Raw genomic sequence first — 14,700 nt, 5'->3', positions numbered from 1 at the left:
CTTTTGACGCTGTCGATCGTGGGATCCTCTAACAAAGATTAGAAGACTGGGTGGACATCTTTGGTACTACATTTAACTGGTCCTATCTAGAAGACAGGAAGTATTTTGTTGAAATTGGAAACTGTGTCTCAGATCACATGGCCCTGACCTGTGGGGTCCAGGAGTTGAACCTGGGTCCCCTTTTGTTCAATCTCTACATGCTGCGGTTAGGTCAATTAATATGCAGCAATGATGTGTCATGTGTGAGCAGCTTCACTTAGTCACTAACCCCAACCCTCAACCTTATGCTACCTTCAACCAATCAACAAGACCCAAAGCTCAATACTTCTATTTTGACCATAACTAGGTGTGGCGCACAGCAAGGGGCACCCTTACATTTTAATCACCTGATGCCATCTTCCTGTGCCAGCAGAAGTCGGGCTTAAATAGGCCAAGCAGCAATGCCTCAGTCCCGGCTTCTGCTGGCTGGTGGCAGGTAAGACTTGAACGCTCTTAATTTTGCTCTTTTAAACTGGTTTTAATGGGTTTTTATTGTATTTTTAGAGCCAAAGTAAACCGGTGGCAGACCTTTCCCCCTGTGTATTTGAGATTTTGAGGTAGGACAGGTGATGTTTTTAACCTAGGGTCTGCTACTGTTTTTGTTGTTGTGTTTTGTTTTGTTTCATTTTAAAGTGACCATATATACTTTTTAACCTTTTAGCTCTACTGCACCATAAATAAATTTGGTTTTAATGGTTGCCGTCCCTTAGCTTTAGTTTGGTTTCACTTCTCGGGTCATACTTGGGACGGGTTTAGCCCATACCTTTTAGTCTGCAATTTGGGTTTTTAAGTTATTTTGTTGTGATTACGTGGTAGCACTTTCTGTTTTGTTTTGGCTGGGGCTACTCCCTCTCAAGTCTTCCTGGTTTTATAATAAAGCAACTCGCATACAGAAACAGTAAAGTTAGAGATTAAAAATAAGATTTACGCGATTAAAAAACATAACGCGCTAAATATGACTGTAATTAATTAATCGCAATTAACGCGATAATTTGACACCCCTAGTCCATCTGTCCATCTGTGTCTGTGTGTCTGTGTGTCTGTCAAAACAGTTGTATTCTAATATCGAGGGCATTGGGATTTTGTGTTTTTTGTTATTTTACATAATGAAAACATAATTTTTTGTAAACTTTTAAACACCAGTTTTAAGGGATATCCATAAGTGTCTGGACATGTATTGTACCATGGCATGAATATCTGGATATGTATCATGGAGCCTGTACCAGAATATTTATTCTGTCCACGCCCAAGTGTGTTAGGCATAATACACGACACTACACGCCCAACATCACTCACTAAACAAGGGAGCACAGGTGTAGGAGTCTTGTCTACAATCTCTGTAACATCCTAATTAAGTCATTACTGGTGAGTGCATCATATTATTATGCTTTTATTATTATGATTACTGCTATTTACTATTGTTGTCACTTTTATTGTTCCAGTTCTATTGAATTGTCCACTTTACACTATAATAGAGTCCATGATTGAATTTCAAAAAAACAATTATCTATATACAGTGTTGGGAAGGTTACTTTTAAAATGTAATCCTCTACAGATTACAGATTACACATCCCAAAATGTAGTTTGTAACGTAATCCATTAAATTACTTAAAGTGAGTAACGTAATCTGATTACTTTGGATTACTTGATATTGTCATGTTTTAATCGACATGAATGTAGCAACCACATTCTGAAAATTCTTGTTTGTTGTCTTCAAATTGTCTGAGCCCAAGTCTCTATGAATAAGCAGCTGTTTGCTGTAGAGAAACAAAGACCAGGATATCTTAATATAAGAGGTTTTGTCTGTTAAAAGACAGTAACAAGATAAACTTTTCCTTCACCAGATTAAAAATATTATTGATAGAGAAATTATTTATATGAGATCACCTTAAATTATGTCAACCTACTGTTAGGTGTCATGTTGTTTAGACCTGGTTTAGTCCTGGTTTAGTCCTGATTTTTAGACCTGGTTTACTCCTGATTTTAGACCTGGTTTAGACCAGGTCTAGATCAGGTCTTTAGTTCTGGTTTAGTCGTGGTTTAGTCCTAGTTTAAACCTGGTTCAGTTCTGGTTTAGTCCTGGATTAGTCCTGGTTTAGTCCTGGATTAGTTCTGGTTTAGTCCTGGTGTTAGTTCTGGTTTAGAGGCGCACAGGGGGAAGCGCGATTTACGCGAGAAAACACGGTCCACACGCGGCGCACGAGACGGCGGTGTCCGCGCTGTAACTACGGAAGGAGACGTGGTCCGCGGGTTCTCAGGTTGATGACGATGATGAAGGTGTGTGTTTGTGTGTGTTTGTGTGTGTTTGTGTGTGTGTTTGTGTATATGACAGTAGTGCGGATATTATGAGTCTATGCAGGTTGTTTTCACCAGTGCCAATCATCGGGAGAAGAATTTCCAAGACACAAATGCGTTTTTACCAATGCACTGCTGCTTCCACTGTGTGACTGACACCGCCAACTTTAACATGACGTTTCTATCGCTTTTATTGCGCGCGTTCTGTTTGGGTTTCCGGCAATGAGTGGAATTACCGAAATAAAAAAATAAATAAATGGGATGTAGCACAAAATGTGAAAACAGGAAAATACCGCCTTGTAATCCACTTATTTCAGCAAAGTAACTGTAATCCAATTACCACTCATTGAAGCAGTAACTGTAACGGAATACAGTTACTCATAATTTGTACTCTGATTACGTAACGGCGGTACATGTAATCCGTTACTCCCCAACACTGTCTATATATTATTAAACATTATCTAAATCCACTATTGTGTGTTTACAAGTGTGCTAAGCATTCACAGAGATGTGTTAGCCAAATCAATGTAAAGAGAGGGGTACTACTGTAGTCTGTTTATCAGAAGATAATGTCAGAATACTTTTGTTGAGTTTATTATTTTAGATAATAAAATCTCTAGTTACATAATTCTGTTTTAAAAAACAGAAATACAAAGCAGTTTTAAAAAGTTACAAAGATCTTGTTTTTACACTAACAAGATCTTTGTAACTTTGTACAAAAAAAAAATGTATATCTTGAATGGATTTATAAGTGTTTAAGAGAATTGTTTTGTTAAATCAGTCATTGTCTGGTTTATTGAATTATGCCAAAACTGAAAAATAGGTCAGATTTATATCTGTTTTACTTTCTTTTAAAAAAAAATAATTTATCCTTTCTTTCTTTTTAAACATTTTTGTACATCAGTCAAATCTAGTTTTGAAAAATTTAAAATTCCGTGATGTTCGATGATGCAAACCTAAGCTTATATATATATATATATATATATATATATATATATATATATATATATATATATATATATATATATAGTATATATATAGATAGATATAGATAGATATATATATATAGCCATTCATGGTAACAATGTTTTAGTTACAGGAAACAAAAATGCCCCTATTTGCATGTGCCAGATATTACAAACACTTCTCTCCGGTGCTTATTTTCTACAGGGTTTGACAAATGACACATCATCTCAATCAGGTAGGAAATTCATTCTTTACAGTTTTACATACAGTTTTAGATACATAATCAATCTAACAGCTAAAATATGAAGCACTGTATTTGACATGTTTTTGTTTCTACAGATTGCATTTAAATGTGTGTTTACTTATAAAAACACTGCATCAAAATGGGACCAAAGAGAGACTAATCCTGGCACTAGACCAGGACTAAACTAGGACCTGAACAGGACCAAACCCAGTCTACATCAGGAAAGAGGGCTAAAGCCAAGACCAAACAAGAACAAGTGTGAACACAACTCGAACAAACAAGCATCTCAATGAATACGTCTGTAAAAGGGATCGTATTTGTGGTGCTCCTAGGCATCTGTGGCATCTGTGGCATCTATAACTTATGGGAAATGCCAGACATGACATCCTGGGGTTTAAATTTTATGGAAAAATATAAAGAAATTGACTGTGAGAAACGTATTGTGAATCAGCAAGATGAACAATGGTTTCTGCGGCATTTCCAGAAATCTATTCCACCTTTCTTAAGTAGGAATTATAATGTGTCACAAGAGGCATTTTCCTGGTGGACGGTAAGGCTATTTTCATGATCAGAACACATATATGGGACCTATATGTAGGCCCGCCATGATAATTACTATATAAAACTATATAATTTCAACATAGATGAAAGATATATGGAACAATATATTTTGGGGCCCAGTATGTAATTGTGTGTACATTTTTAATTTCACGATAGTAGGGAACCTTTTGGCATTTTTATGTAATAAGGTCAGATTTGAGCTATAGAGGGCTGACATAAATAACTTCTGTTGCTAATTACTGGTTGTTTGTTGCATTCCAGTTATGTAGTAATGATAGTGTATTTAAAAACTGGTTTGTGTCAGAGGTTTAAAGAATCTTAAATACTGAAATATAATAAAGTGATAAAATAATGTATGTTTTACATAACACATGCCAATGGTAAAGTAAAACTGCAAGCACCAATGGTATGAAGGGAAGCTACATTATATCAATTTATATACTCCTATACGTACAGTCCAGCATGTTTATTATTTAGTTATTTATTTGATAGGGACAGTGTATATTAATGAACTTATGTAATTAGAGTGTAAACAATAATGACAGATTATTAAAGGTAACGATGCACTCTGTAACTTTTCTGGGGTTGTTTTGCCACCACCATCCCACCCAGAGTGACTCGTATATAACTGCTGTCTATAAATATTAATACAGCTTAAACATATTTAAAGTTAAATGTTGAAAGTGTGACTGAGTTGACAAACTGAACAACTTAGTACATAATTCAACATCTAATTCTGAATTTTCTTAACCAAAATTATGTAATAGATAACATCAAATTCTGTGTTGACAATTCTGTCAGCTGGACAAAAGCTTTTTGATCGAAAAAAAATTCACAGCTCATCCAAGCTGCTTTTTCAGTACTGGTCATGTAATATGTAACCTGAAATAGTTTGGTCAGTTGCCACTTTCATTATGAGCCTACTATAAACCAATCATGTTATGACAATATAGTGCTCCAAAGGGTCAAATGCAAACCAAAGTATTCGCAGTCATCTATAGGCAAAGACTGGATGCAGATGAGATACAGGGGATCAAGGAAGGAGGGAGAGCAGGCATTCCTCTTCTGTTTTCCAAAATGGAAACCATCTCTGTAACTCGGTTCATAGTGGCAGTCTGAGCACTGGAAGCTCTGCCCCCCATATTAATCATTTTTACGAAAAATCAGGGCCATGCTTAATCGAATCAGCAAAAGTCCTGTGATCATAGGTCCAAATAGGTAAATGTCTTCTATATCCTCCACAGAAAGAGCCCCAGACACACGACTTCTCCTTACCGTCCATCCTGTAACCCGCTCGTCCTTGTTGAAAAGATGGTGTCAATTGCATTGAGAGACCAGTTGATCAAATCCATTATTAATATAGGTTTGGAAGAGCAGAGCAGAGAGAGTCTCTCAAAAGTATAAGACACTAGACTAGATGAGACAAAGAGGCAAAGCAGGGAAGATAAGAAAAATGTGTCTGCCCTCGCCGTGCGCCAGAAGAGAAAGACTAGCCTAGCCATATTGTCTGCATGGAAACAAGCAGGTGATGCACTGTCCAGTAGAAAAGTCAGAAAAGTTAAAAATTCCACCTTAAATTTGAGGTATATGCAGATGGTCAAGTCAGATCTGTTTTTCTGATATGTTTTTTTTTTATCTGACAGAAACTGCAGGCTAATCCAAAGAACTTTGACCTAAAACTTTTCAGTGAAACAACACAGAAAATCTTTGAGGGCATTCCTGCACATCCTCCTGTTGCTGAAACCAACCCAGATCACTGTCGAACATGTGCTGTGGTGGGCAACTCAGTAAACCTGAAAAGAAGTCATTATGGAAAGTTAATAGATCAACATGAGAGTGTATTTAGGTAAGCTCAACACATTTGGATTTAGCAGAAATACCTCTAAAATATAACTATTAACTTCAAACTGAACCACACAGAATTAACCTTGGTATGACTAACGGCTTTGAGAAGGATGTAGGGACCAAGACAACCCACCGCGTTATCTACCCAGAGAGTATGGGTGCGAGGTTGGACAACACAACACATCTGGTTTTTTTCCCATTCAAATTGAAGGATCTGAATTGGCTTGCCTATTGGGTCACACCAGGCACTGTAAGGTAACTGACTGCTTTCTAAAAATATGATTCTTCCATAATATTCAAGCTTTTTGTGATATTAATGTGGCACTTTCTTCCCTCAGGGTTAATAATCCAATAAAACGTAAAGACTTGGTAAGTACAGTTTTCTATTTTCATTGGCAGACTAGTGTCTTTGGCTAATTCTTTTATTTAAACAGGTGTTGATGGCTAACCCAGCCTTTATGCGATATATCCATTTATCATGGCTCCAAGGTAAAGGACAATATTCATCCACTGGCTTCATGACTGTGATTCTGGCCTTGCACATTTGTGATGAGGTAAGACCCTGGCCAACTGCAGTCGGCCCTTTGATAAGATATGGCTTCCAGATAATGTGTCTGTACTAGTATTTACCACTGAAGTTATAGCTTTTCTGTGTACATTAGCATAGGTGGGCAAAATCAGCCTCAGCAGGCTTTGTTCTGATTCAGCTGCTGCTCTAATAGAGCTGCAGGTTGGAGTATCACGTGTTCAGACCGACCTGGTCTTTGAAATCTGTATTGCACTCAAAAGAGCTGATATGATAGGATTGTCTTTAGTGTTTATGTGTGTCCCTGTCCATGTTGGAGTGGCTAGAGGATGCAGACTCAATTGACAGACAGACTCTAAAGTAATATTTGTCATTTTTAAGACAGGAATAGGGTTTGCTGAGTACTGCAGTGTCGTAAATGACATCAGTGGCGGAAAGAGTGGGACACAGAAAAGAGAGGCAGACACTATCATTCAGTAGGAAGAAGCAGAGCAGAGCAAGTCATTTATACAAGACTGATCCTGCATCATTGTGGCCTGGCTTCTGACCTGGCTTTGATTATAAAAATAACAAGTGGTCCAGACAATCATAGAGACAAAGTCACTGTGCAAATTTTGGAAAGCATTTATGAAACTAATCTCCATCTAAGAATTTGAGCCGATCTTTCGTAATGCAGAGCCAAAAGCAATCTGTGAAAGGCAGCAATATGCCTGGAGGCACCCAGCCTGCCGAAAACTCACAGGAAGAAGTAGGTTGGCAGCCTTGCTTCCATCTGTCTGCCCCATGGAAGTAATAAGATAATAAAATCTGGAAGATAATCTCAAAATGATGTTGTGTTGTTTTCAATGTCCTATGCTCACTGGCGAGAAGTGCCAAAAAGTTATAGTTTTTTTCCCGCATTACTTCTTGAATACTCGTGTACTCATTGTCTAAGTTCATATTATAAAAACACAGATCCCTACAAAGTCCAGCCTTTATGAAAGCTGTAAATGCCCTGTCAGCCAAACATGGGCAGTTGATTTTACAAAAAAATGCATCCTCCCAGGAGCTGCAAAACCTATAAATTGGCCACTAGTCGATCTCGTATGACAGAGAGTTGTATTCAGTTCTTATTATCCACCCTGCCCACTTTTGTCTCTAAATGCTCCTAAACCTTTTTTGTGGTGGCACTTCTGGTTAAACTCCCATTCATGTCAATGAAGAATTTGTGTAAAATATTCAATATTCATGCGCACCAACAAGTCACTCTGCACTGCTTCTAGAGGGCTTTAAAACACCTTTATAATCCATATTGAACTTATTTACTGTCAAGATCAACCTGCTTTAGTCCACATATATGTTACATTTTAGGATTTATTAAATATGTGGAAAGAGAAATAGACCAACCCCTCCCACTTAGAGGGGATCACAGATAACATCTACTGCCCCAGTATCATAGTCATCATAGTCTTAAAAGCACCTGTAATTGAATAAATTACAACAATGGACACACTTGATGTCATACTGTGGCACATTCGAGGCAAATCTATGATATCTCCCTGTTGAGAAGCAGAAAAGTTATATAGTGCAGTTTTTATATAAGTTTTATGTATGAATGAAACCAGCCTTTTCCATTGCTTTACAGGTGAGTGTCTTTGGGTTTGGAGCTGACAGCGATGGGAACTGGAGCCATTACTGGGAACCACTGTATGATAAGCACTTGAGAACTGGACCTCATCCTGGTTCTCTTGAACTTAACTTAATTGAGGAACTGGCGAGACGAGGAAAGCTTGTGTTTTACAGAGGCTTTTAAAAAGTGGAGCACCGTACGTCTGAACATTTGAAGGACATACTGAAAACTTTTTAATTCACTCTGTCATGTTCAGGGGTTGTTTTTACATTTCAGTTTTTACAACTGAAAGGTGTTACTAAACTGTTTCAGTTTGAAAGTGTGTACACCTTGTGAAAGCCTTTCCATTTTGGATTGTTCAGCACTTAATCATTATTCAACTGTGGCTTTATTGTGTTCCATCAAAATTATTAGCCTCTTCTCCTCCTCTTCTCCTTCTTTCTGACATCTCCGAGGCATCCAAATAGTGCATTTTTTGATGCTGCGGTCTGGCTTATATTTGCTATCACAGGGTATTCGCGAAGGCCCAGAAGATGGGGTGATATGATCACCCCATCACACACATCACACCCCTCAATGAATTACGATTGGCTAAGACAGCTGTCAATTTCAAATTCAATCCCAAATTTACTTGTATTGCACAGGGCCTTTGCTACAGGAAGGCGAAGGCCCTGACGGTTCTCCTCTGACTTTTACCATTTAGCTTAGTTTGCTAGAGATGTGCACATGAAAACCGTATAAATCAAGTATTTAAATAAGCTATATTAAAAGTCCTAACTTTGTCTTTAACTAATGATTAAACGTTTTCTTGTTCACATATCAAGAAGTGTGTATTAGTATCCTAGTTGTTAGCTTTACTGGCAATACAAACTATGCTTTGGTCTCTGCAAGTTGTGAAAAGAACTTATGAACTAATTACGGTGAATAATTAGTATGCTCAGATATTTGTTGAAAATAATTTTACAAATGTTACTGTTTAAAAGACTGTGAATCTAATTATCAAAGGTTCTATTAAACTGATTCTTGTGAGGTTTAAGCCATGTTATAATGTTATTACCTCCTCAAAAACACACCTGGAGTTGTGTTTTGCTTCATTCACACATGCTTGAGTCACTCTGTATTATTAGTCTGTCTCCAAAATCTCCAAAGCTTAAAAGGCTCTATTCCACTTTGTGATACTATGTAGTAACAATTTTCAAGTAAACAGCTCCTTTTTGAGACATGAATTTCCAGTTCTGAAAATTATCCATTTATCCATAATTGTAGTGAAGGTGAATGGAGTTCATTAGAGCTATTCCTGCATTACCATATGACATCACAAGTGTTTTGTATTTGAGAGAAGAACTCTAAATATGCAGAGTTTGTGTATTAAGCATTTTGAATGAAACAAAACACAACTCAAGGTATATTTCTGAAAAGGAAACAACATAACATAAATCAGAAAACAGTGTAATATGAGCCTAATAGGTGTTTTATAGTGCAAGGAAGTCTGCGGTAGCATGCTATTAGGTTGCTCTGGACGCACAAGGTCAGTGAAAAAAAACAACACTGCAAAGCATTTAAAATTAACTATAGTTCTGTTTTTCACATTTTTGAGACAGTAAAATTGAGGTACAGTGTATCTAACAGTATGTTTAAATAACCAACTTGTAATGTGATTTTATAGATTAAAAGGTAAACTGGGGGGACTGGAGTGATTGACAGATTGCTAGAGCCAGGACTGAAGGCTAAACCTGAAATGTGCACTGGAGCTTAGGACTCTACACTACTGTGCAACATTTTCAAGAATAGACAAAAAATTGTACAGATTTAAACTATTGCTGGTACTTTAGCAAGAACACCTAATAAATACACCAAGAAAAGTGACAAAGAGAGGCAGTCCCCCAGTTTGTGCTACTAATGTGTAAACAACACTGTCCACAGTTAGCAATGTGACAGTATCATATCTGACGAATACAGGCAGCATATAAAGTATGTGTCCAGCTTGACCAACCAGTATAACAAGTCTTATAAGTCATGATGAGTCTAAAAACAACAAATGACTCATTGAAATATAGCACAGGGGTATTGTGAACAATAGACAGTCACACCCATCTGCAACTAGGGAGATTCCATGATTATTAAATTCACATTTTGTGTATTTTGAATGCCAAGAAAAAGGAACATAGTTTAGATGAAGGAGTCAGAAATGAGTCATGGTTGGGTTTAGTAAAATGGGACTGGCTCAATTCAGTCAACAATGAATGAAGAACCTCTGTCCCTCCCAAGATGATTATGATTTAGCATTAACCACCTGTGCATGTAGGAATCAAATGGAATGTTAAGGCAGAAGTTAAGGGAAAAATCCGATATAAAAAGTTACAGTTTTCTACATTTGTGCTGGCTGTTGATGGAGCAGACCATCCATTATAATGGTCTGCTCAGTTCCTTGAAGGTTAATCAGCTCTGTGACTGCATAAGCAGTAGGTCCAGAGATGGATTATAGCTCTAAGAAGTGCTTTACTTGACTTGTGTTCCAGTATTTATTTGCCCTCCTCCTGGAAATCCTCTGGACTGTTTTAAGTGCTAATAAAGTTTTGCCTGTAGCTGAGAAGTGTTACTCTCTTTCTCTAAATGGCTTGACTGAGACAAGGGATCTAATAAACAAGATCTGTTTTTTTTGTTTTTGTTTTTTGTTTTGTTTTTTGTGTTTTGTTTTTGAAAAGCTAGATTTTATATTACTCACAATCTTTACTATAAGGATGTGTCCAGAGGGATGCACAAAATGAATTTTGGCTGTTGTTATTTTTATTAAGTGTATTTTGTTATTTTTATTTAAATACTATGATTTTTCACACTGCTTGTGTAAACATTATTAAATACATCCAATATTTGGCATTACTCAAGGCTATTGGCAAGGGATTACACAACACTCTTAAGTAAATGCAAGAATAGATGCATAAAGAATTTCGGACATCTGGTCATTGTGTAATGCATACTGGGAAGGATTTTCCAAAAAAGTGAGCTGATGTTTGTTTTCCCAGTGGGATGTGTCTATTGAGAAAGCTGATCTTTTCTAGTCTTTTGAACCATATCGCTTTTGTTTCTGGCTCTGATATTGTCATATTTTAGTTTTGGGATTCGGACTGATAATTGTGTGGTTGTTGGATGTCCTAACACCGAAAAACAGCTTGAGAAATTTGTTTGCAAACTCCATAAATGCACAAGGGAATCAGATGCTGCAGCATATGGGTTTCCCATCTAGTTTTATTAACATGATTTGAACCTTATATGCTAATCCTACTGCACTTGTGGTAACGGTAATGTGTGTTCATCCAGGTTCACTTTGTCTCGTTCTTCACGCCAGGGCTGCTCCCTATCGCTACTTTTATTTTGTTTATCTTTGGAACCTATCGTGCAATTAGTATGGCAATCAGAAAAAATGGAGCCTATTACAATACATGATACAGCCCATTATATCTCCCTGTATGTGGATGATATTTTAATATACACTAGCAACCCGTCAGAATCAATACCATATCTTCTTAATATATTTGAACTGTTTGGAAATATTTCTGGTTACAGGGTGAATTGGGCTGAATCTGCTTTGATGCCTCTGGGATCAACAACATTAGATGAAGCCTCTTATAGTATAACAATTGTACAAAGCATAAAATACTGAGGGGTCTATTCATTCCTCTCTCAGCTCCCTGATTGAAAACAATTATAAAAACTTGTTGCAGACCATAGATGGAGATCTTAAAAGATGTACCTCTCTTCTAGTGTCATTTCAGGCTCATTTATCAGTAATCAAAATTAATCTATTGCCCCGCATACATTTTTTGAGCTCCATGCTACCTTTAGCACCACCGCAAGGTTACTTTAAGAAATTACACTCTCTCATAAACACATTCTTATGGAATAAAAGAAAGCCTCGAATTAAGGCCACAACGCTACATAGATTAAAATCTTCAGGAGGAGTGGGCCTCCCTAACTTTGAATGGTACTCATGGTGTTTGCATTAAGATCTCTAGCAATATGGTTAAAATCTGGAAAATAACACTTGAATAAATATTTGATCACCAATTATTAACTTTGAATGTATTTATATTGTTGCTTATGCTTCAAAAACTACTGTTCTAAAAATTGCACAACAAATACAGAATTGTTTTAAAATGATTTCTGATGCTGTTATTTGTTCACTTCTGGAAAACTTGACTTGATTTTGTGATATTTAATACTGTTGCATCAAGAGGTTGCATGTAACTGCATTGAGTAAATATGAATGCTTTCTTCATTATAAGTTACTCTAGTGATGTAAGTTCTATGTAATGGTATTTAATACTTAAGTTATTTAATAACTTTGAATTTGGGTTGAGAAGGCAAATTCTTAAAATTTCCTTAAGTATGTTGAGTAATTATGAAATACATTATCAAGGAACTACGCAATACAAAAACGTATTTTGTATTCAGTAAGGTGGAGTATAAAAGGATTAAAGGAGTGTGGTTGTGACAGTAAAAGATTGTGGAAAACTTTAAACAATATTCTTGGTAAGAATAGAACAACAGGCTCACCTCCCGCATTTATTGAAGTAAATGGAGAGTTTTTAACAAAACCTAATAATATCACCAATTACTTTAATGATTTTTATATCAACAAAATAGTGGACATAAGAAACCATATGCCACCTACTGTGAGTGATCTTTTTCATTTCTATTTCTATCTCTATCTATTTCAATCATCAAAAAGCACATTATGTTGAAAAAGAACTGTTCTTTTGTATTCAAGGCCATTACTTTACAGGACATGGAAGAACTTCTCTCTGTAAAATGTGGCACCTCTTTTGGATTAGATAATCTGGATGGAAAGCTTCTTTTTCTCTCTGCTCGGCATATTGCTAAAATGTTTTAATTTGTGTCATGAAGGTGACTGTTATTCTAATTTGTGGAAGCTGGCTAAAGTCATACCACTTATAAAAAAGAGAGCAACTCAGTGCCCAAAACAATAAGCCAATTAGTGTTCTACCTGTTCTAAGAAGATTAGTAGAGAAGGTCATGTTCAAGCAAATACAGAATTATTTTACATGCAATGATTTTAACTCAGATCTCCAGCATGCTTGTAAGGCAGGGTATTCAACAGCCACAGCACTGGCTACTCTTTCTGATGAGTGGCTAAAATGTGTAGACCAAACGCAGCTGGTTGGGGTGGTCTACATTGACTTTAGTGCTGCTTTTGATGTGATTGATCACAGACTGTTGCTTAGTAAACTGTCCGCATATGGCTTCAGTAGCTCTGCACTAAGTTTAATGGCAAGTTATCTGGCTGAACTACAACAATCTGTCTTATTTAATGGCTCCCTTTCTAATATAAAAATGCTATCTTGTGGTATTCCACAGGGAAGTTTTCGTGGACCCCTTCTTTATAATATTTTTATTAATGAAATTTCTCATGTTTTAAATATGGCCAATTTAATAACATTTGCTGATGATGTCACACTCTTATGTATCTGCAAAAACATGTGATCATTTAAATATCATTCTTCAGCATGAACTAGATGTGATTCATAATTGAGCTAATGAAAATAAGTTAAAAATCAATGTTCTAAAAACTAAATGTATGGTTCTGAGGTCTAAAAGTGCTTTAAACTCTGTGTATAATCTTAATCTCTCCATGCAAGGTGCTGACATCAAGCAGACGAAAGAGGCCAAATTACTGGGTGTTAAAATTGAGTCCACTTTATCATGGGCTGCTCATATTAAAAACTAAAATGAGTTCAGCTCTCTCAAATATAATATGCTGTGCATATTTTTTACCCTTTTCAAATATTAAGATTGTTATTCAGTCTCTGGTCTTTTCACATTTAAACTACTGCTCTGTAATATGGTCAGGTGCCTCAAAAAAGGATCTTGTCAAACTTCAACTAATCCAGAACGGGGTGGCTCGTCTGGCTCTGCGTTGCCCATTTAGGACCAGCGTGAGTGTCATGCATGAGAGGTTATGCTGGTTTACTGTTGAGGACAGACTTACCTGTAGCCTTATTTTGTTTTTTTTTAATGTATGCATTTTACAAAGACCGTTGAGCCTGTTTGCACAACTACTGCCCTTAGGTGGTCGGCACAGTTTTATCAAAAGACAAGCTTCATATGGACATTTTATACTTCCACTGCCCAGGACTAATGCTCTCAAAAGAACTGTTCTGTACAGAGCGATATTGCTTTGGAACACGCTCCCCCAAACCTTAACTGTTCACAAGCATGAACCAAGTTTTAGGAAAATGTTAAAGAAATATATTGGAAATTATATCTAATTATATTTAGTCACTAGTTACGTATTGTAATTATTGGACATATTATAATTGTAGTAGTGTTGTGTGATGCAGTATACTGTGGAACAGGACTGTATGAACTTATGTGTGAACTTTTTGTTATTATAATGGAACATTGTATTGTAAATTATGCCAACTTGGACCCCAGGAAGAATAGTCTTTACCCCAGTAAAGACTAATGGGGATCCAATAAATAAATAAATAAATACACAGCTTGCATATATTTAATCCATCTAATAATCCTGTTGAATTATGTTAAGTCCATACGCATGCGTTACAACAATTACTCAACGTGGTTGTGTGCAGCCGC

General features: G+C 36.5%; 1 protein-coding gene across 2 annotated transcripts; it reads left to right on the top strand.

Moving 5' to 3' along the window:
* The first annotated feature begins 1,338 nt into the window (after positions 1 to 1,338).
* LOC110167453 (CMP-N-acetylneuraminate-beta-galactosamide-alpha-2,3-sialyltransferase 1-like) lies at positions 1,339 to 10,960 on the top strand. Of its 2 annotated transcripts, none has more exons than XM_055157554.1 (8): positions 1,339 to 1,404; positions 3,505 to 3,535; positions 3,640 to 4,094; positions 5,749 to 5,951; positions 6,026 to 6,205; positions 6,289 to 6,319; positions 6,385 to 6,504; positions 8,101 to 10,960. In XM_055157554.1, exons 3-8 carry the CDS (start codon positions 3,834 to 3,836, stop codon positions 8,266 to 8,268), a joined length of 963 nt encoding a protein of 320 aa, XP_055013529.1. In that variant the 5' UTR covers positions 1,339 to 1,404; positions 3,505 to 3,535; positions 3,640 to 3,833; the 3' UTR covers positions 8,269 to 10,960. The 2 variants fall into 2 exon arrangements, with proteins under 2 accessions (XP_055013529.1, XP_055013530.1); XM_055157555.1 differs by lacking the exon at positions 1,339 to 1,404 and adding an exon at positions 2,027 to 2,316.
* The last annotated feature ends 3,740 nt before the right edge of the window (positions 10,961 to 14,700 follow it).

Source organism: Boleophthalmus pectinirostris, unplaced genomic scaffold (genome assembly GCF_026225935.1).
Source record: "Boleophthalmus pectinirostris isolate CB_2022bp ecotype Guang Dong unplaced genomic scaffold, ASM2622593v1 HiC_scaffold_21, whole genome shotgun sequence".
Classification (NCBI taxonomy): domain Eukaryota; kingdom Metazoa; phylum Chordata; class Actinopteri; order Gobiiformes; family Gobiidae; genus Boleophthalmus; species Boleophthalmus pectinirostris.
This window is presented reverse-complemented; position numbering and strand designations above follow the sequence as displayed.